We start from the raw sequence: 23871 nt of genomic DNA, 5'->3' as shown, positions 1-23871 counted from the left end.
GGCGACGTTTTCGAGTAAAAATTCAAGGCTCGCCGATCGTTGCACTTTAACGTTCGTAAAACGTCGATAATACGATAATTCGCGATCATAACCGAGCCGATAACCATACCGAATCTTGTTAAACAAAGAAGTCTCGCGGTTCGTTAAATATAAATTCAAATATTGGCGCGAAACGGCTATCTTCTCGAACAGTGATTAAAATTCGACTCGTGGATCACGATAAGAGAAAGAGTTGGTCACCGGTTCGGCGTATTTGAAAAACTGCCACCGAAATTCGAGGAAAGTCCGCTTCCACGTGTTTACGCGTGCGCCAGCACACGGTACCAATATCCACGCGAGTCACCGCTTTATTTTCCACCGTTACATCACTGTCGTCAGCGTTTCACCGCCTTCCCCCCCTCCAACGACAGTACTCGTAGTTTATCGAGCTTCGCGAAAACAAAGATCCACGCGATCCTTCCTGTCACGCCGTTCGCGACTGGTCTTTCCGGTTCCTCCATCGCTCCTCCTAGAGGATATACCAAGATTTACGACGTTCTCCACTTCCACGATCCACTTTCCAGGAAGAATTTCTTCACCTTCGTCTAGATTTCGTTATGGCGGGGAACAGAGAGATTCGACTTTGTACTCGCGTGATTCGGGGCAAAGATTCCGCTCGTACGAGTTTCAAAATGTTAACAATTCTCTTCGAACTTCTAAACAATACACCAACGTTCGAAATACGTAGTTTTGTATCGCACTTACGTACACGAGGAATCTTAAACGTTCGATCTTTTAATTTTCACTTTTGATACGTTCAGTCTTTCTTGATATGTTCGGAATTTTGAAGCGCAATATATATCGCGATTTGCAGTATGTAATTTTATACATACACCATACACAGAGATTACATATACGAAATCATAAACTTTTAACAAGCGAAGCACTTTCACAAGCGATATCGATCGACGAAGATAAAGTTTCTACGCTTCTTCGATCGTGGATACAAAGAAACTTAATGTATCATTCTCTCCGAATTTCAACGCTATACAGTGCTATTCAAACTGAGGAATATAATTCTGTATACGCGAACAACGAGATCTCCAATTAGTCGAATCACTTTTTCAAATTCATTAACTTTTCGATTACGATTGATCGATTTACGAAAACTTCTTGGGTCGTCGATTCAAAGAAATTTACTAACTTCCTTCGAATTTCGAGGCAGTACACTTTCAATTCACCGGACAAATTTTCGCACAACTTTCGAACCACACTTTGGAGCTCAAACTCGCGAGGTTTAATTCACAACTGATCGATGCATAAACACACTTGTTGGATCATCGATTCAAAATGGATTTCGCGCCCTTCGAGTGACGGAGAATGCGAGGACGAACGGATCGCGAAGCGTTCGACACATAACTGGCAACAGAGGTCCGTGCATTTCATTCTTGCGCAGCACGTGTTGATCGTAAACAGTCACTTGCGTCAGCGCGCGTCCCGCGGAAACTCGTTTTGTCAATGAAGCGACGAAACGCGTGAAAACTGGCGTCGTTAACGCTGCGAACAACCTGGCCGAGTGTCGTTTCCCTGGTCGAGACCGAAATAGGCAGGCTGAAACAAGGAAATCGATCCTCTAGCCGTTTTCCGTGTCTCTTTTTCACTGTCCCACTGTTCCATGACGACGTTCGATCGACCAAATACCAGAGATGACACGATGGAATTTTCATGCGACATTCTGACGTAACGAAACTCGTTTTCGCGACACTTTGCTCGCACGTTGAGGCTAAATCTCACTTAAGCCGCCGCTCTTTCGCTATATCTGCAAATCGCTGACATCATTTCGTTCGTTTCGCGTCTTTATCGGTGGAACATTACGTATGTTTTTGTCACAGTCGCTTGGAAACACTGTAGTTGAGTAGAAAAGTGCGTTCTAATATCTCTATATTGTTACGTCATTGGTTTCGGATCGATGATCGACGTCGAGCGAATTTCTTGCAAGATTTTTAATAAAAGAGTTTTGTCCGGGCAATGGAATCTTTTCTTAATTGCTTTTCTTCGCGATCGCAAAATTCTTAGGTTTTACACAAATTTTTCCTCGACGTTGTATTTTACTAGACTCGTGCTTGACACGTAACTAAAGCTATCTTCATGTTCCTATTAATAAGGTAGTCACTTGAAAAATATCACGAGCTTTACTTTCTTAAAGACAAACTTATCGTTAAGAATGAACTATAACCGTTCATGATTTAATTAAATATACCTTTTTCCACTGTATAATTACGTAGCACACCTACGAACAAATTATCCGATAATTATAAGAAATCCTTGGCTGTTCCGTGCTCTTCCAAAAACAGATAACAGTTAACAAAGATCGTATTTTCTCGCCTGGAACAAGTCAAACGAGCAACTCGCAACTCGTTATCGCATCAGCGCACTTAACGACTAGTCGATAATATTTTCCAACGATATTAGTTTCTATAGTTAGAAACGGGCGAGCACGTTCGATGAAAGCGATAGATTAAGAACTTCGTAGCACGCGATTCGACGGGCATACGCGGCAGTTAAAAACTGGTGAGCACGTAATCGAAAGAGAGCCAGAGGAAGACTGAAGAAACTCGAAGAAAGCCGGCTTCGAGGTTCTTCTCTTTCGCGCGACACGAACGTCGTTTCTTATCGTGTACCGCCTGTAAACATTGCTTATATGTATCATCGTCGTCATCGTCCTCGTCGTCGTAGTCGTCGATATGCCGATCACGTCGATTTCAGGTCGGACCACCGGGCCAAACGCGACCCTGGTTTCCGCTTTCGGTCACTGTGCGCCGCAATTTTGAAACGGTACTCTTTTCGACGAGAACAGAAACGTTAGAGAGAGGGAAACGAGGTCACCGGCCCGAAATTCGAGTCTTAATTTCTTCTTCTGGACACAGTTTCTCGTATTAGGTGGGAGTCGAAGTTGGGTTAGTATCGCGGAACAATGTTTTACGTGGAATGGAACATCTGTCTGTCTTTTCTCTGTTCTTGCACGTTTTCGAATATTTACGCTTATCAACTGCACAAATATCCGCAGTTCTAAGATTATAACTTAAGCACTTACGAAACTAAAGCAGCGTTCATACGTTTAAATGTTATCGAATTTACGTGATTGAATTTCAATTCTCAAGATCTTGACTCACCGTTACCATTCTCGTTTTGACGATTGCAGATAATAACAGATACAAATATAGAGTCGACACGTTAAAAAACAGACTCAATAGCAAAGTGCGGAAAGATATTGCGCATATATCGCCACATCGTCAATTATTTCTCGTTATCTTCGCTTATACATCGAAACTTACCTCGAACGATCGGTTCTCCGCTCGATAGATCCCGCGTACAGTTAATTCGTGTATCAGCGAGTCCGATCGATAAATCTCGACGATCGGGCAAAATCCGTTACCTTTTTCAGCGAGCCAGCCAGACAGCGTGCAAAAAGGACGGAAAGCTGGAGAAGAAACCATGTGGATGTCCAGTGGGTAATGATATTAGCTGTAAAGAGAGAAAGGAAAAAGCCCAGAGGCCTGCCCACGTGTAATCTAAGACTCGCTTCCCTTTATCATTAATCAGCCTTGCAAACAGTTTCATTAGGTCTTATTATTTTCTCGGCTGTTATCTGTGACTCCTTAACAGCGTAACTTATGGCGTCCGACAGCCTGATTAGAATCTCCCTGGCTGTAATTTCTCCGCTAGCCGGTCTGCCATTTATCGTCAATGTCCCAACTGCCAATCGGTGTCGTGCGCGCCGATTGCTCGACTCGGAGACCTCCTTCAACTCGCCACTTGCAAAAGCCAAGACTTGGTCGTCGGTACTCGCGCTTTTTCCGCCTTCGAGACGTTCTTCTTCAAACAGAAAAAGAATTCCCCGTCGTCTGGTATCGTGTCACGAGGTTTTTGTCACAAAGGAAACGAACTGTTCAAATGCGAGTTCGAGACACGATGACTGCAGCGTTTTTGTTGCAACGGATATCGCCGCGTCATTTTTGCATTTTTCTTTTTCTATATTTCTGAATAGTGCATTCTGCTGGTTGTCGATGGTTCTGTATTTCAAAATGAAGATATCTTTTTACGAATTTGATATTTTGATAGCGACCTTCACAGAGATATGAAATTAATTTAGATAAGAGCGTTCCGAGAAACAAAGGATTGATGTTGTAAGAATAGCAGGTAATTTGTATTGATATACTCTGTCGCGCTGCCAATAATTTCTTTATTCAAATGAATATATTTTTTATGGTATTTTGGTAGTAGGACGAAGGTAGGTGTAAGTAAAATTTGGATGGAATTGCCTCCGAATCACGGAGTACAAACGGTGGTCAGTATCTTTGAAGGTATTAGAAAAAAAAAGGACGACGATTTATCAAAACATGTATAACGATTTATTAAGGATCTATTTAAGCATGTTAAATTTCATGAAATGCAGGTACCTACCTATCTACTCACTAGCGTTACATTAGACGCGCATTTTACTCGCAAAACTGTACGATCTATTTCTTTTTATTTGTTTACTTTTTGTTTTAAAGGAGAGTTGCATAGAATTGCATTTAGTTTCCTTCGCCGATTTATTCTTGCTTAGTACGATCGTCGTCACACACTCGAATCAAATACATATTTCGAAATATTCCAAGGATATTATTTTCGTATTATTTTTACACAATTCCTGCTTCAATCAATTTTTTTTCTTTTCTTTTTTTTTTTTTTTGGCATCTCATCAATGTTCTTTAATTTTGTTTTTTTTTCTCTCCTTTTCTGTTTTCTTAATCAAAGATATCCAGGAACGATCTTTGCTCTGCATTGTCGATAAATTTAGATAAGGCAAACAGAACGATCTCCTTCGACATCAAACACACGACATATCGAAAATAATTTCTGTATTCGAGTCGTTTGCGTGCTGGCAAGGCCGCGCACGATCGTGCTAGACACCAGAATAAATCTGCGTTTTAAATCTGCCTACGTTAGTTTTGATTGCCAGTCTTCAATGCTCTGGTATTTTTTTTTCAGATTTTCCATGTTTTTCCTTTTATTTTAGTTTGTTTGTCCTTAGAATTCGTCGTTCTGTCGATCGTCCGAAGGCTGAGACGTGGAGTTTCGAAAAAATGGTTTCGATTAAACTTTCGAGTCCGAAAAACGTGCTCGCACTATACAAAACGTTGCTATTTTATTATGCGTATGAACTAGAATTTCTTTCTTGTAGTCGCATGCAACGAGAAACCAAATTATATCTAATAATTCTCCACACGTGCATTCCAATTTTGATAGAAACTATTGCAAACAAATAATCTCGATGAAAATGAAAATTTTAGTTGTTAGATTTTCGAAAGTGGATTATTTCCGATTTCTCGCTGCGATCGATCGTTTCTTACGCTACCAGTCGGAGAGAATCTTATAAACTTAATTTACACAATCGATCCTACGTTGTCGCGAAAAATTATACGACGCGCGAATGCAAATTATCGAGCGATCGAAAAATTTCATCGGGAAAGTTTAATCGCCTCGCCTTTGAATTTTTGTCTTTTTTTCCTTTCGCTGTGAATATACTAGTGTGTGTGTGTGTGTGTATGTGTGTGCACACGCGTGCATTCATGCACGACGTGTTCCTTCGTTTGTTTATCCGTGTGTTTACGTGCTGCATTTTTCTTTCTCTTCTTCACATCTTTTGATTCATAGTTTCCCATGGTATTTGATTATTTAGCCGAAAGTTGTAGAGTAGAACGCTTGGAATTAGAAAGGCTGGAATCGACTACGATCTTTTTTCCGTGAAGATCCACTCTACGACGATAAATGTGCATATATCGATAGATCGCTCTTCTTAACGAAGAATCTAAAGAAAAAAGAAAAATGCAAATAAAAACTCCTCTCTTTTGTTTAGATTCTTCGTTAAAAATCCTCGACGCGGTCTTAATTATAATTGATGAAGTTTTTACAGCTAGTTACCAGAGAAAATAAGGGCTTAAGACCAATTTCGTTCTGTTTTTTCCTTTTCCAAAAATGTTATTCGAGAAACGTTCATACTTGAAACGTGTCCAGAATTTTCATTAAATTTCAAGCATAATTTTCAAACGAAAACTCGTCGATAAAGCGTTCGATAACAATTCCAGATTTTTCATAAGCGCGAAAGAAACGTAAGGACGAATGTGTCGAGAATCTTTTATTTAACTAAACTTTAAGCATAAGTTCGAGTGAAAATTCATTGATAAAGCGTTCGATAACAGTTGAAATTCGATTTTGACGCGAAAGAAACAGTAATGGTAATTCGTTTCGAATTTTGATTTCCAATAATTTCTCAAAACTGGTCTCGAAGCACCCGGTGCGTAGATATATCTACGACATGTGCACGATAAATCTTGAAATATATCGACTGCGATCAAGATCGCGCGTTGATCGAAAGCGTACATCGAATAGTCTGTGCGAATCTCCTCTCTCCGTTGTAAAGGATCGACGCAACAGTGTATCGATATACTGATATACCATTATGGTCGGTTCCTTACAGTATGTTTTAAGTTACGAGCTAGTTTCGAAGAAACGCGACTTCGTCTATCGGAAATCGATTTACAAAGACTACTTAGTTGTGAAAGACACGATTGAATCTACAATTCAGGAGGTCGATTCCGATGGGAACGGGATAGGATTTTAATGTTTTCGTAGCCAATCGTTGATCATCGATCGTTCCTTTCACGATGAACGTACAAAGTCAAACATGGATCTATTAAAAACAAAAATTTATTCTCCGACGTAAAAATTGTTATAGATTGTAATATAAAATTTGTCCATAGGCATTGTCTTTAATTTGATCTCATTATTATTTATATTTATTAAATTAAATATATAAGTATATTTATTAAATTAATTTCGTTTTAAACCGCATCCCCCCCGAAATCGACCCCCTGGCTACACATCATACACGGAGAAAAGGGTGATACAAAATCTATGTCCAATCGAAACCGACACACACAGATAGAATAAACTGTTGTTTAGTTATTAGTTTAATAGTGATCAGCAGTTAATTGCTTCCATCTCGTTTTACGTAGATTAAACAGATATAGGCATCGTAGACACGTAATTGTTATTTTAGTTGTTGTTTCTTATCTGCATTCGTGTTACTTCTTTACAGTTTCATTTTTTTCTTTCCTATTTACACTGAGTACATTGCCTCTGTTACGACGGCCTTTAAATCTTATCACTTGTTTTCTAGAACATATCGAAGAAAACACCCCCGAACTTTATCGACGATGCAAGGCGGAAACTCGATCGAGACAGCGCGTTCTCGGTCCGATCTTGTACATTTTTCTCCCTTTTTCTATCATCAGGGAATTCTTCTATTATCGTGAGAAAAATCCGCTCTCTTCGCGCCACTCCTATCGAATTTCGTGCAAAATATTCTTCCGAGAAAAGTTTTTTCAAAAATATCTCTCTGATCTCGTTCTTCGAGAATCGAGCCAGCTAGGAAATCGTCGCTCGACACCTCCGCGACATATTTCTCCACCCACTCGTGCTCTTCTTTTATATTACAAAGATTATTCGGTAATCGCTGACCTCTACTAAATCGTATTTAATAAAACGCTGCGAGTAGCGATGCAAAATTGTACTGTCTTTACAATTACCATTATTAACGCGGTCGGTCGGCCTCGCTTTCCCGAAAATACAAAAATTACACGGCGGAGATCAGCCTTTCTACTTCGTTTCCCTATCTTTTTACCTACAAATATTAACTCTTGCCACCTATCGTTGCGACGTAATAATATATTACACAAGGTCCGCCCTTATCGCCAGACGGACGTTTCTTAATAGATACAGACTATCGCGATTTTATAGATCGACGATCTCCCAGCGAGCTTAGTCGCGAGGCTCTCGATCGTTTTCCACGAGCATCGTTCGTACGAAAGTTCGGGCAAATTGCTAGGAAGAGGAAGAGAAAACGTACATTAAATGCTGTGCACACGGGGTGACATCGTCGGTTGATGGAAACTCCGTAAAACGGAAAAGATTAACTCGATTGTTTCAGAGAAAAGTCTCAAATGTGTCCAATAATTCTATTTCTTTCGCTAGATTTTTAAGAACAAAGGTGGATGGTCTGTAATGTAATATAAATAATTTTTAAATATTCTTGAGCCAATTTTTGTAAGAATTTTTATTATCTTTTACTTGTTTCTTCTTTTCGTATGGGAAAGGGGTCGCGACAATTTAATCGACACCCCATGCGTCCCAGCTAATATATAAATCTTACAAGTGTTCGTGTGTGTTCAGGTGTATGTGTAGAAGGCATACGAGCATCCCTAAACATTATTTTGGCCGTGAATTTAGAGTGGTTCGAGCGCGAATGGACGATCGCCTGTTCGCCTCTAAAAAAGTACACATATATACCCGCTAATAGAAACGATCCTACGTGTGTAATAGCATCGACACGAAAGAATTTGTTACATATACATATCCGTAGAATATTCGTACATGTACAGGCTGTCACATTTATTTTCACCTCGTTAAATATTCTCTATTATTAACTGTGACACGAAGAATCGTGTGTCAGAAATAAATAATTTTTCTTAGAAACGTTTCCTCGTGACGTTAATAAGAATAAAATATTTAACGGGGATAAAACGAATGAAAGAACCTCTACGCGTAAACGTACCTGTAAAGTTTTAAAAGAGTTCACACGCTTATCGTTTTACGTACACGTATCGCCGACAAAATTTCACTGTATATACAGACGCCACGCTAATCGGTGGCTTTGATCGGGGGTTAATTAAACGCACGAGTCCACGAAGAGGTCAAGATTCACCCTTCGAGCGTGGTTCGCCACGCGTTTCTCACGAACCTGCTTGCAAACCACGTTCGAGAAGTCCTGACGTCAATCATTCTCATAACATTCCATGATCCGTTAATAAACTACTTGTGCAAAATTGTGAGTTTGTGTGTTCTAACAATTCGAGTCGATACATACGAATACGATTTTTATTTAAGTAAAGGATTTTTATTTTATTTAATAGTTTTGCATCGTTTCTATTTTAAAGCTATCACAGAGGAATTTTTCTTTTTTCTTCTTTTAATCGACGGCTGTTTAAACGACAGGACTCCATAGGTTTATTTATCACGGATATATTTACAAGTACAAGACACCAAGAACAAGGGACACGCAGAACATTAAATAGACGATCATAAATCGATCAACGATCGAGCACTCGCATTTTGTCCTTTTTTTTTTTTCTTCTCATTTTTCTTCTTTATTCCTTCCTTTTTCCGTGAATTCATCGTTTGCACTTGACTTTGTTCTAATCTCGTCTAGAAACATAGATCGTCCCGGTAAGAAAAATTCGAGAGGCGTTCCGTTCCAGCGAAAAGGTGTTTCCACGGTTCGAAGTATTTCAGAGTCTGCTACATGATTCGGGGACTCGTATTCGATGATTCGAACGCGAGAAAGAGACAAGTGAGTCGAACGAGCGAGAGTTCTGCGAGTAAAACCATGCCGTCGAGATATTTCGTTTTAAAAAAAATATATCCTCGCGCGATGCGTCCGAAGAGGCTAGATCGTCTTCCTAAATCGAGAAGTGCCGGATCGTTGAGCCTAGTATTTATATATACTAAAGTACCAGCTATTTTTTTCATTTTTTTTTTATCCTTTATTAATATATATGTATAATTTATATGTATATATACGTACGTGTATAGAGAGAGAAAGAGTAAAAACGAGCTTCGCCCGTCTGCGCGAGAACGAACGCAATCACGTAACGCAAAAAAGGAAACATCGAGACGGGCGCGAGCTTTTTTTCTCGGTGTCAAGGGTTTTCTGAGAATGTAGCAGTTTTTTCTTCTTTTTTCTTTCTTACAGTCTAGCTCGAGAATGGAAGATTAGCGAGGGGAGAATGAGGAATCCAAAGTGACGAAAAAAAAAAAAAAAAAAAGAAAGAGAAAATACTAGAATCAGAAAACGCGTACACAAGGGTACAACTTCCACAGCTCGACGCTCGTCTTAACACCCACGCGATTGCTAACCCTAAAAAATACGTGCCTGCCCATTGAAAAAATGTTCGTCCTCGAATAATTTTTAAGTACGTACCCTACACGATTAAAACCTTAGAACCTTAACGATTTTTTGTTTACCTTAGATCGAGCTCTATTCTACTATTTACAACAACACGATTGAGGTTTTTTTGTGTTTGTGCCTGCCTGTTTCTCCCTTCGTTTCTATCTCCTTCCCTTTTTTTTTTTTCTTTCATTTTTCGATGCATACCCTTCGTCATCGAGGGAATATCGAAGTGTCCTCTTCTTCTTCTTCTTCTTCTTTCTCTTCTCTGTAACTCCTTTCTTTCTTTTCTTTCTTCTTCCGTTATCGCTAATTGTGAAAAGGCTTCGGGCTACTTTCAAGGTACGCGAATTCTCGAGGTTACACGCTAATATTTACACGCTTACGAGTGCTAACAGTGTGCTCGCCGTCGAGTTTCCAAAGTCACTATAGCGATTCTATTTCCTCGACGGTTGCCATTTCCTTTTTACAGATATTACACGCACGTGACGAACTATTCTTCTCTCATTCGAATTTCTTTCTCTGCCCTGTCACTCTGCTAGAGAGTTAGAAAGTACGAGAGACGTCCGAAGAATTCTCCGAAAAGTATTTTATTTCTAATTGAATCAGCGATGTGTGAAATGAAAATTGTTACAACGAATCAATGGTCATTTTTATGAAAGAAAACGTTGTTGGAACTATTTAGGAGCAGTTGTACGTGGATACGGATATAATCGGCAAATGTTGGACTTTACACGCGTTTCGAAAAATTCTTTGAACGTCTACGAATCTAGAACGAGACCGGAATTGAACAACGCGAACAAAGCGATGGGGTCGATGGCGATTCCTCCGTTTAACAATGATAAACTGGCAGTGCTGATGCGAAAACTGTACTCCCAGGGAAGAACTACGATCGGTAAAGTCCTCTTTAGAATGAGATACGCTGTAAATGTGGCACGTGCAAATGATAATTTACCTTCCCATCTGCTTCTGAACAGACGTGCGTCTGGAAAACTGTTGTCACTGTACAAATCGATTTACCTCGTTCTTCTCTGCGTTCATTCTCTTCTCTCATCGATAAATTCACCACTTCGTATCGCATATATAGAAACCTTGGAATTTTCCAAACGAAATATTCGAATATCGAGGAATCGAATAGCGTTTTTATTTTTAGAAACGTCGAAAAAATGAAAATTTTATATCGGATATTGAGAAACTTGGAATTTCCCAAATACAGTAGCCAAATATTTTGAAATCGGTTAGCGTTCTTATTTTTAAAAATGTTTAAAACGTCAAAACGTTATATCGAATATTCTGGACAACTTTAGAATCTTTCGAATACTGTGTTCAAATATTTAGAAATCGAATAATCGTGTTCTCGTTGTTGGAAATATTCCAGAAATGGAATAAATTATATTTTAATCTTTGTGCCGCATAAATCAAACTGGCATCATTTCCATTTCCATCTTGCCTTTACTATCAGTCATAAACGTTCTTCGTCATTTATTTCTACATCGTTTACATCTACATATACGTTAACGATTTCTTCCTCCTCGACCCGTTTAACGCATTATCTTGAAATCCATGCAGAATAGAACGAGGAAAATCGCGCTTAAACTCGTTTTCTAGGACCCCACGACTGCCCATTCTGTGCTTTCGATCTTCGACTTATGCTTGGTACTCGTTCTTAGATCAGATTTTAGTTTGTTTACGATGGAAACGTGCTAGAGACACCGAGAGGATTAAATCAAGCGTTTCTCTTGCTACAAGAGATTTATGTTTAAAAGTATACTCTTATTTTTATCGCGTAAAGTCTCCACGTCTACGTATCGTTTCTCTTATGCTAAAATTACAATATGTCCAAGTTTCTAACTTTATAACGTAATTTAAAATCATTTGATTATACGTTCAGTTCAGAACTTGTCTAATATATTTTGATTCTATTCGAAGACACTAGTCTTCGCAATAAATGAAAAGATTTAGAAGCTTCTCCTTCAAATATTTTTATGTTGATAATTTTTATTATCCACGACAACGAATATCAGTTGTTCGTAAAATTTTGAATCAATTTTAGGAATATTTTTGAATTCTTTCACGATTATTAATACTACGTTTGAAAGAATTTCTTATATTACGAAATATATAATTCGTACAAATGTAGCTTCATTTTACATTTTATTTCGAAATCTCGTTATACTGGAGAAGATAAATATTATTATTCGTTCAAACGAACTAAAATTTTAATAATTAAATTAATCACGTATCGACGGTATCGACATAAGAGGAACGATAGCAAGATTAATCCGTAACGATTCTACAAAGAGAAAAATGCGACTTTACAGTACGATGAATCTACTCGAACAATCCAAAACTACTCGCAGTCGCAGGGTTCTCTAGAATTTGTTTACTAAATAGATTGTTTCGTTTTCCGTGCCCTGTACTATCGATTACTTGCACTTAACTTCCAAATGTGTATCTTGTGTTCCCGTCTATGCTACTCTCGTGTATTTTTTATGCTTAGAATTGAACCGACGTGTGTCTGTGAATGTGTGTTTGTGTTATAATATATCGTAAACGCAATATATTAAGGCCTCTTAGTTACTAACGACAGGTCGTCACGTTTATCATCTTCCGCTACGACGCTACAACGATACGAAGACGGCGACAGAATTTCCTGCTTCTCTCCCCTTCTTTTTCCCTTCTGTCGTCCCTCAACAAAAAAAAAAAAAGAAAAAAATACGCTCGGCTATTCATTGTACACGCGAAAGTCGAAAAGTGCTTAGCTTTTTAATCTTGGTTTCTCCCTTTTCCCGTATTTCGTATCAAGGGAGAAAAATCGTTCGAGAGAAAGGACGCGAAATCTGCGTCACTCTTGTCTCGTCTCTTGGCCACCAAGAATCTGGTGTGTGCGTGTTGTGGACCAATTGTGGATTAATTGTGGACCAATTAATTGCAGGGATCTCAGAGAGACACGCCAGTCGATCGTCTTACTAGTGTGGGGACAATGACGTTATATCGTATTTTATACATATTTATATTTTAAATTATATTTTATATATTTTATAATATAGCGGTTCTCTTTAGATTTTCTTCTTTTTTTTTAATTTACAAAGGTGCCTTTTATAACGCCCTTTCGTGGTTTCATACTTGATTCGAACTTCACAGGCTTCGTTGGAAATTATTCATTGGAAGCGAGTTTGAGGATCCAATACTGTTCATAGTGATCTTGAGTAAAAGTGGTGAAGTGTTCGGTTGACGTGAGGAGGATTCAAGGGAAGGTTCAAGGAACTATAAAAGGTGTTTTAAGTACAGCCCTAATTTCTAGTTTATTTATTTGAACTTCGTGTGGCTGACTGTCATGAAATTAGGTAATAGACTGGCGTCTTGGCAGTTTTTGTATCCTCGTGTCGTTACTAACCGACTGGCTGTGTCTCTTCGAGCAGAAACGAAAGTAGCTGAAAGCAAAGCTGAGCTGAATCCGGTGCCATGGTTTGTCGAAGGAAAGAACGGTGCGGGTGTAAAACCTGTGAAAGAGACGTGTTCCAACCGACAGTGCTAGAGACAGAGAACTGAAAATAAAAAATAGAAAGAGGCAGAGAAAAATGAAAAAGGTTGGAGGAAGGAAACTAGGTAAAAAGAAAAAAAGAATAATGACGTGCCAAATCGGAGACAAGAGACCCACCGTTTTGCAGTCGTCTTTTTTACTAGTTTTTCTTTCATTTTTAATCTGTAGCAACTTTATTGTTTGGTGCATCACGTGCCAGCCACTTTCCATAACGAAGGCATATTTGCTAGTGTGAAGTATACGTGGATTTTTTTTTTCTTGTCGCTTAATTGTCTAATATCGTCATTATCTGATAACGTAGGTATTTTACGACTTATGAATTATCACCTAGCCTCCAGTTATTATTCATTTATGTTCCGTCGTTCTCCTTGCGATCGAGAACCAACAAAACATGCCATTCCATTAATTTTCCAAAAAATGTTTGTTCCTGTTACATACGTGTATGTGTATGCGTGTGTGTGTGTATGTACTATATACTTGTATGTGTGTGTAATAACGCGAAGAGAGTAATGTATCTCTATGTATCGTTCTTTGTTTTCTTTTTCTTTTTATTCTTCTCTTCAATGTGTTTTCAAATTTCCCTCCTTTTTTAATTATCATTTTTCTTCTTTTCTTTTTCGTTTGTTTGCTACTTCGTTTTTTTTTTTTTTTTTTTTGTCGCCCGCTTTCTTTATCTCGAGGTGTATATCGTTAAATGCCCAACTGACCAGCTACAGTGAGCTACGTATTTACAAATCTTGTTTAAGTAATCGTCTATGTATTATCTGTAAATTTTTTTCTCATTTAATAGGAAACATTGAATTTCACCCGCTCACACTCGCTCCATTCCCTTTCATTCCCTCGGGTACACGCGCACACACTCAAACGTACACTCGAACTTTCCCTTCGTTTCTTTCTCCGCTATCTTCTCACACTCCTTTCATCCCCACGCTTCCTCTTGTAATTAATCAAATTGCAAATCGGACCGTTGCGAAACTTGGACGGAACCACGGTGTTCCTCTTTCACCACTTATCGCTTAGAAAGGGTCCTGGATAAATCCCTACCCTTTCTTCACTCACTTCTTTCCTTTCTTTCGTTTCTTTTTTCTTTTATCCTAACCAATCGCTTGAAAGCGTTCTCGCACTTTCCATCGGCGAGAACGAGCGTTCCACGAGACTGACAAGTAAAATTCGCGGAAGTGAAGCCTAGAGTTTTTCGTGAATCGTTCAAAAGGCTGTTAAAAGATAAAAGAGCGTTGAGTCCAGACGTAAAAGTCCGCGATAAAACAAGGTGAACCTTTTTTTTTTTGCATTGGCACGCATCAAACAAAAATAGTTAAAGAGCTCTCTGGGATAGGAGTCTATGGATTTATGACAAATATGTTTGATGTTTGACAAATATCGAGTATATTTCTTAGGCTACAGATTGAATCGTTAAGAGACTTTTTAAATTCTTTCTTATAAATATGAAAATAGGAAAGTGGCTAACATTGAGAGACTAAAATCTCTAATACAATTTATCCAACTCATCGTTTCGTTTTATGAGTCCTTTTTCCAGAAGTCACTTCAATTGTGTTTCGAAAGTGGAGAGCTAGATTTATAATCGTTGAATAATTAAAATATCAGTCTCGAGGAAATCTCGCCCTTTGTAACCCACGATTTCTTCAATTACAATCGATCGGTAACACTAGTATGCTTTTCCAATCAAACAATTTAAAATACAATATTTCGTTTCTAAAGGGAAAGAATTCTAAATGTTTTTGCGAATTTATTTATTCAGTAACCTTCTGTTCTCTTTTCATTTTCTAATTTTAGATACACAACGTTTTTTCCATATCTTATTCGGAAAGCAATTTTCACGCTATCAACATCACTGCAGCAGAATACAAAGAGTAAGAATGAAAGAAAAGATCTAAGAGGAACATCACTGTCCGTCCAAATATTCGTGGTACGAGGGATTTGTTTAAATTTCCACTGTTTCTAATTAAGGCGACATCGTTTCGCTGCGTATAATCGTTTCACAGTTGAACAACAAAGAGGCGACTTTTTACGTTTCATAGACTCATCATCTTACGTAGCTACTGCATGTAGCTATTGTTGCTTGTCTGTGATTAGACACGACGAAAATTTCGCATTCCGCGGGCCACGTTTGCTGGTCTCTGATTGTGGTGATTTAGTTTATGAACTAGTAATATATATGTACACGGTGAACGCGATGACGTATTTACATATGACGAGAAGAAGCGCTTCAGCTAGCCGAAACGATCAGACCGGCATTATTTAAATTCTACAAAACCAGAAAACTTCCACGAAGAAAGGGTACAAGATCGCAACATTTTCAATATCGTCTCCGAACATTTAGCACACGCCTGGGCAAATCGCGATCGCGCGTTTAAACATTAACTTCATTATATATTTAATAGACTATGTTCGCTTTTATTTCCTGTACATCTATTGTTTGCAGAGAGTAGATGGTTTCGATTTGAATATTTTTTCCCTTGCAAAACCTCGATTAAACGTACACACTTCTATTGCTCCGAATCGTAAAAACGACGGTCTTGATCGATCGTTCGAAAAGAAATGCATGTCTTTTTTTCGTGTCTCAGGAGAAGCAGCTGTTTCTCGTTCTCGTTAAAATTCTCTCCCTAAAGCCGACCGTTTCCTTCTCTATATTAACTCCCTTTTCGCCAAGGGTTACTTAAACGATAATCGTTACGTGTTTTTTTGTATTTATTCGTGATCACGCGAATAAATGGTTTTATAGTAGAAATTAGTTGAGTCTGCGTAAAAAAGAGAACACATGCGTTGCTTTCTCGTCTTTGTCGCCCATAATAATAAAAAACGAGCTTCCAATTATCTTTTTTCTGCTACTAACGCTAAATCGCTACCTAAAAGTCCTTACGGTAATTCTCGTGAAAATCTACTGGCTACCTAAGTTTCCTTAAAGTAAAATCACACTCAGAACGTAATTATGTATACCGCGCGCTCGTCCGGCCTCAGAGTGCGTTTGAATTCATGGTATAATGGTAATTGTTAACTATTAATGGTACTACAAACACTTTCGACGTGATCTGAACAACGATTACTTTGTCCTGGCCAAGATGTAAAACCTTCTTGTTAGGACAATTACAATAATCGATCGTAACACATGAACAACGTGCTTATACGTAAGAAGAACGAAACTAAGTAATTCAAACGCAATCAGATTCGGAAAGTAGAACGGACATTCTAATTCTACACTCCGGAGGCCGTAAGCGACCATTCACGTCTAAAAAGAATGAAAAACCAAAGCGAGATCTCGCACGGAAGCGCTCTAACATAAAGTTCGTGGTAAATTAAACTAGAACGTCTATTTATCTATACACCAAAGACGACTCTCTGGACAACGTCGAACAAATCCTTCTTCTTCGATTCTTTTTAGGGATCGCTTCTTCCATTCAAACGCTGTGTTCTTCGCTTCTTAAGTTCTCCTTCAGTTCACGAATACCGTCGTGATCGCCACGATTCGTCGGCAGTGCATTTATTTATTGGAATAAAATTGCGTGCGATCCACCACACGCGAACCCAGCATCGTATCTTCTAGAAATGCACGCGATTTCTAATTACCTTCGGATCAAGGTGACTTCTCTAATTACGAGAGAGGAGCGACGTCGTCCCATTTTTACAAACAACGACCTAACTATAGTAGAATATCTCTTAATGGAGAACGACGCCGTGAAACGATGAGAACCTCATTTCGAATTCTCGTTTAAAAAACCTATCTTTCACTTTGATAGAGATCACCACGGATCAAAGGATCTCTGCTGTTCGTAACTCGCTAAATAAACTAAATGTTCGCAGCGACTGATACGGAAACTAGAGCCCAGCTTTCGCGTGTCCACTGCACTTCAGCAAACGGAAGTTCGCTCTTCGTCGCGAATATCTCGGCCAACAGGTGTTGTATCTTCTTAAAAGAGTCCTCGGCTGTTTGTAGATCAGCGCGAGGATCTAATTCTAGATCGTAGTCCATGGACGCGATCGTTGTATCGATCGAACATCAGGATTCATCGAGATCATCGAATACAATACTCATAGATCATGGTTCTCTTCGCTATCCATAACTTTCTTCCTTTTATTCGAGCATGTCAAATCGTCGATGTACTTAAACTATATGGTCCTCAACCCATAACGAACGATTTATATTAGAGTTCTTGAAACATTCCGCCCAAATAAACGACTCCTAGCGTAACAGAGAACTATGTCTACTTCTTTGAAACTTCGAATGATTTCTCTAAGATTCAATCCCAATTTTGTTCAAGACACATCCCGTTTGGAGTCAAGATTCGCGTCGCAGTGCGTCATGCAAAGTTTTGAAAATCCTGACTCTGCCCATGATTCGTGACTCTGCTTCTTCCGTCTTCGCCTTACATGCAGCTTCTCGCTCGAGTTCTCCTTTCTCCGACGAAGTGGCTCGGTCGTGTGTGCGCCATCTCAAAAGGACACGCTAATTACAAACGCTTACGAACCGATTTTAATGCATCCTAAGGGTGGCGCTGAGCGTTTCGTTGAAAAATTCAGGAACGAAAGGGGCCATCGATCGATCCTATGGATCGTGTTTCATCCTCTTGCGAACACGGTTCTCATCCACGATTCCGCTTCAGCAGGTACAAGGTAAACTGGAGTACTCGCGGAGTACTCTGAAACGCTTCTTTTCGCTTCTCAAATTTACCGATGGAGAAATCGTGTAAAATATATATGTATATATATATATATGTATATATATATATATGTATATGTATATGTATATATATATATATATATATACATGTATATGTATGTGTATGTGTGTGTGTATATATATATATATATACACACACATTACACATGATTATTCTTGGAATAATTGGACGAATACGTTCGACGAAGGAGCAATCGATCCTGGTCACCTTTCTCCCGTGTTAATCGATCGTTGGAAACGCGCCACAGCGGTCGTGTTTTACATGTGTATCATGTACATTAATGATAGAAGCGTGTAAAATCTAAAAAGAAAAGAAAATAAAAGAAGACTGGCCCGTCTTTTCGACCCTTTCTTACAAACTACGTATACGCCCTCCTTTTCTTTCGTCTTTTCTTCTCTAGTTGACCAAACTCCAATCCCTCGAAACTGATTCACCTTCTTCTTTTCTCTTCTTCTTCCTCTTCTTCTTCTGTGTATCAATCCTTCGACTGTGCTCTTCGTATCGTGCGCCTTTGTATTTCGGTATATTTTCTTTTTTCCTAGGCTCCCTCTCGTATGTATACAGCGGTATGTATAATATATATTTATAGATATCTATATACATACACGTGTCTATGTATATACATATCAGCTAGTCGAAAATTGAGGCTTCAGCGCTCGGCAGTCTATTGTCTCTCTTGGCTCTTCTTCTTCTCCTTTCTTCCCATCTTCTTTCTCCGAATTCGCTTTTCTCTCTTTTCTTCGCCCTTTTTCCAGCCTGTTTCCTCTTCTTCGTTCCATCCTTGTCTCACTTTGCCCATCTCTTTTCCTCGTCCTTTCTCACTCTTCTTCTCCAGGCTGTCGAAAATTCTTCAACATCTGTCTTCCAGCGAAGCGAATGCTCGGCCGCGCGTTCGTCATCAGCTTTCGCGATTTCGGAGAAGATTTTTATTCCCACTGGTGAGGAGAGGGTGGCAATTCCGAGGGATGAGCCACCGTGGAGCTGCAAGTCGTACGAACAGATCATTAGTGCTTGCCATTTTAAAGAAAACAAGTCTTTTTTTATGTTTTTTTTTTTTTGTTCGTTCGTTCTATCTTTTTTATTTTGTACTTTTTCTTTTTATCGTTCATGTGCTTTTTTTCGATCGTTACTCGGGGGTGTGTATATTCTCTCAAGTGAGACTTGCGGGAGAAACAGAGGTGTATAGCTACTTTTTCAAATCTCCGGCTATCTGTGCCGTGTTCCGAACGAAACACACCGGACTAGGGACTTGGTAAAATGAGGAAAAAACAGCGTTTTCTTTATAAACATCGTTACAAACATCTTCTTCGTCCTCTTCGTGCATTTTAGAGCAGCTTTACTAAGCCCCACAGTCAAGGGTATCTTCGAGCCAAGATCAACGAGCCGTGTCCACGAATTCTTTTTATCTTCTGCAACTTTGACAACACAACACTAATTATAACATACAGTTTCACATCTTCGGATCGATCCCATTTTCCTGCGATTCATCTACGCGGTTGATAATGTAAAACCGACTACGTGTATCGATGGCTCGACGATACCCTCACGCGCAGAGATTTGAACACTAAGATCGGTACACGACGAAAGTGCAAAGTGCTCCTCGCTATTAGAAAGGATTTTTCTTTTTACGTGGGCAATCGTCGAAAGCATTCGTACAAACGGCACTTCGAGTTTCGTCGGCTAAACAATCGGACAAAGGGATGACATATGGTGGTAAAAAGGGATGGGGGCAGCATATCGTCAACGAGTGGCAGCAGTGCGTCTCGAAAGTGTCGAAATACAATCGGTGAGAGGATGTAACAACGTAAAAACTCAACTAGAGTTACGGTAGATCGTATAGTGGTGTGATGAAAAAAAAAAAAAAGAAATGATACAAAATAAAAGTAGAAAAATGAAAAGAACAAAAAAAAAGAGAAAACGGATATGGCAAACTAAAATACATTCCGCAACGATTGGCCCGAAGAAAGGGATTTTTATGAAAACAAAAGAATCGACTCTCGAAATCTTTGAGAATTCGTGGTTCTTCTAGAAAATGAATTAACTACGGGATTCGTAGACTATATTTTCATTTTTCTACCGTGTGTCTCAAGCGTGTATCATACTGCTTTACTTCTACGAATTACGTATGCGTTAATTAATGTCGTTTTTATGTACTGTATTACTCGATGAATGAACGGAACAAGTGCGAACACGGTCGAATAAATTCGCTATGGCAGCTACGGGTCCAAAACTACCAGCGGACCGCGTCGTTCATCGACTTCTCGATACTCTCGACCGAGGAAACGCTCTGCGTTCTCGTGACGATCGATTCGAAGAGTCGCGTGGACATTTCGTATCGGATAAATCGTTCTTTGTCACGCTCTTTTTCTCATCTTATGTCATAGGAACTGTATCGTAACGCGCGAGCGGCGTTTGAATTTGTCACTGTGTAAACTTTGATTGTTACTTTCGGAATCGTTTCAGTCCGTGGACAAGATATCCAAATAGCTCGCGAGACTCGACTCTTCAAATTTTACGTTGCCGGGAAGACAACGGATAAAAGGGAGATGCAACCGACAGGTCTGGAGATGAACAACAGAATAAAAACGCTTCATCTGATTTCCATGCAGCTGTCAGCATGTGTGACAGCCGGCCGTTAATCACGATTCTATATCGTTATTCTTTTTCTTCTTCGATACTTCACACGAGACTCTCACAAGCCAAATTAATCAACTTCGCTGTTTGTAAATTTCTCTGTTTCGTTACAACAGATACTCGATTAATACTTCATTCTTGAAAGTCAATATTCACTTCTATAAGTTCATTTATCAAGAAGAACGTTTAACCGTAGGATTATACGCATTTATGAAATATTTTAATACACAAGAATATACAGAGTGTACGTAATATGCAAAACCATATAATATTTTTAAAGTTACTGTACCTCTAGGTATAATAACATTTAGACGGTAAAAAACAAAATTTCATAGTAGTATAAATCTACGTAAAGATCCACAATCCGAAGATAGTGTAAATAATACAAAATTAAAAGAGAAAAGTGGTAACAAAGATTTTGCAACGTCGTTGCCTTTCTCTGTTTTTCAATGTATGCGGTTGATCAATGTGGCTTCTAAATGGCTCATACATTCTCACTAAGATTCTCGAAGATATCTCTTTTCTTTTCTATTATTTCCACGTCTCTCTTTTTAGCTCTCTTTACCCATTTGTCTCGTCCGTTCCTTGCAACGTCTCCCCTTCACGTAGTCGCCGTTTTTTTAGCCACCCTTTAAGCCCGCTCGCAACTTTCTCGCCCGGTTCCTCCCTCTCGATACGCGCGCCTCTAATTTCTGTCTCTGTCACCGGCCTTTCGCTTTGCTTTGCCAAGCTCGCGGGAAAAGTCAGTCGTGAAAATAGCACGGAAACAAAAGCGGTCAAAAAGGGAATACGCTACTACTTTTTTTTTTTCGTTTCTTTGTTTCTCGAATTCACCCTCGGCCACAACTTTTTCGTCTGGTCTCGAAATCGCTGAATCTTCGACCTCCACCACTGTGTCGAAATTTATTTCTGGGCTTTGAAAAAATGATCCCGTCGCGAGTAGTCGCTTTCTCCGCGGCCGACAGGATAAAAGCGACGCCGCGCGTGTCAGACCGCAGCTCGTTTACACGCGAACGTTTTTCGCGTTATTCCCCTCGCCCCCCCCTGCCTCAAATTTCGTGGAAAACGTGGCTCCATTAGTTTTCAAATATACACGCGATGAAAGAAGGCAATGCTGAGGAACTTCGCTGCTTTTCTTGTTCACTTTTTTTGTTTGTAGAATTTTATTTTATTTATTATCATTGTTTTTAATAATACTATAATATTCTTGTATCCGTTTTCCTCTATACAAATTGTCGTAATGTTGTGAATTCTAAAAAAATTAAATCTAAGATTCATTATTAGACTGCGACTATTAGATATTTCAATATTTTAGACAATTTTGTATATCACGTATATTGTATTTTAGGTATTTCTGCAACTTCAAGTTTCGCATAAATGTAAAAGCCCGCAGTCTACTAGTTACTGACATCTCTTCTCTTCGCTATCCAATATTTAGTTGGCTCAATTGTTAAGACTATTAAAAGCTGGTGAATTGAAATTTTGCTTGCAGCTTAAATATTTCGAAAAATATTACGAAGGATTAAGATTATAATAATGGGACGTGATAAAATTCAAACGACGAATTTGCACGAAAAGTAAATTATCAACAGAGGACGCTTAGAGATTGGTCGAGCAAACTTTCGAAAAAATGGATGATTTAGCAAAGTTTCCTTGGTTAACTGGAACCGCGGTACACGTAGCTCTCTTGGCAAAGCAAATCCGAGGGTCGACAAAATTTCCGCCGAAATCCATGTCGCGTCCCGGACTTGGCGAAATGACAGTAATGGCTTCGCGGGTCTCCTGCTTCTTAGTTTAGTATCACGTGCACGCGTGCAGTTTTCGCGGCCTCCGCGATACACAAAAATTCTGTATTTCAACCTCGCAACATTTCTACCATTGTACCGCACAATCTGCGCAAAATAGAATGGAGATCAAGACAAAAAAAAAAAAGAATCATACACACAACGTACAAAAAACAAAAACGATGGACAAAACCAGTGCAAAAAAAATGTCTACATTGTGGGAAAAGAAAAAATCACGGAAGATATTGATATTTTAAAAAATCATTTTTCTTCCCCTTTTTTTAATACCCGAATGTTTTGCAAAAAAAAAAAAAGAAAAAACACGTAGTTTTGTTGAAAAATATTCAAATCGACTCGAAGATTACGGTCATTGTGCCAACAGTCAGATCACGCCAGGACTTGCAGTCGAAAATTGGTAATTTAAAAGAATTACGGATTTCAAGGATACCAACGAGGATCATTCTTAGATGAATCAGGAAAATTTGTCTACTCTGCTACTATTTCGATACTATCGAGCAATGTATTGAAGTATTCTCAAGGAAAATATTACGCTACTTTGTGGAATTACTTTTCTAGGATAAAATTGATATTCAGGAAGTTGATTTAGAGGAGAGGATGATGGCAGATGATCTCGATCTACCCAGGTGCATCACGAAAGAGAATTTCGTTTCCCGTGTCGTTTCTCTTCGTCCCGTTCATCCGATTCTCAATGAATCGCGACACGATCCGTTCAATCGCCTTATTTATTTATTTTTCAAATTCTTTTCTCTCCTCGGGCCCGTTTCTTTCAACTGAAGGCTGCATGGTTGATCAGGCCTTTTTACACTCCTCGTGTCCAACAAAGCGCTCTTTTCAGCCGTTCTCTCTCAGCGTTATTTACAAGTACCACTTTCACAGCGACTCACGATCAAAAACGTAAAAACGCACCAGCGACCAGCCACTTAAATATAATTAAATATAAATATGGACGTGTGACACGTTCCTCTGCGATCGATAGACATTTTAAACAATCACGTGCTTACATAGTTTCTCGGCTATTCATATTGTATATGATAATAACATAATGTAAATATAATATTATTGTAGAATTACATAGGACAATTCTCATAACGAGTCGTTGACATACATTCGTCCTTTTTTTATTTATCTTATTAATTTTATATTATGATATATAATATAATA

At 38.9% G+C, this 23871-nt stretch overlaps 1 protein-coding gene and 1 long non-coding RNA gene across 3 annotated transcripts in view; one reads left to right on the top strand and one right to left on the bottom strand.

Moving 5' to 3' along the window:
* LOC126864667 (uncharacterized) overlaps positions 1 to 23871 on the top strand; it is a 188488-nt gene that overhangs the window by 934 nt on the left and 163683 nt on the right. The gene's annotated exons all lie outside the window — the stretch shown is intronic.
* The window catches only part of LOC126864649 (serine/threonine-protein kinase NLK), a 232167-nt gene continuing 212664 nt past the window's right edge, over positions 4369 to 23871 (bottom strand). For both annotated transcript variants that reach the window (XR_007689272.1, XM_050616192.1), the window contains one exon: positions 4369 to 19252. Coding sequence is in view for 1 of the 2 variants with exons in the window: in XM_050616192.1 (XP_050472149.1) it covers positions 19198 to 19252 (55 nt within the window). In the remaining variant the exon portion in view is untranslated. The remainder of the gene's footprint in view (positions 19253 to 23871) is intronic.

Source organism: Bombus huntii, chromosome 4, assembly GCF_024542735.1.
Source record: "Bombus huntii isolate Logan2020A chromosome 4, iyBomHunt1.1, whole genome shotgun sequence".
Taxonomy (NCBI): Eukaryota; Metazoa; Arthropoda; class Insecta; order Hymenoptera; family Apidae; genus Bombus; species Bombus huntii.
Note: the sequence above shows the minus strand (reverse complement) of the source record. Positions and strands in the feature narration are given on the sequence as shown.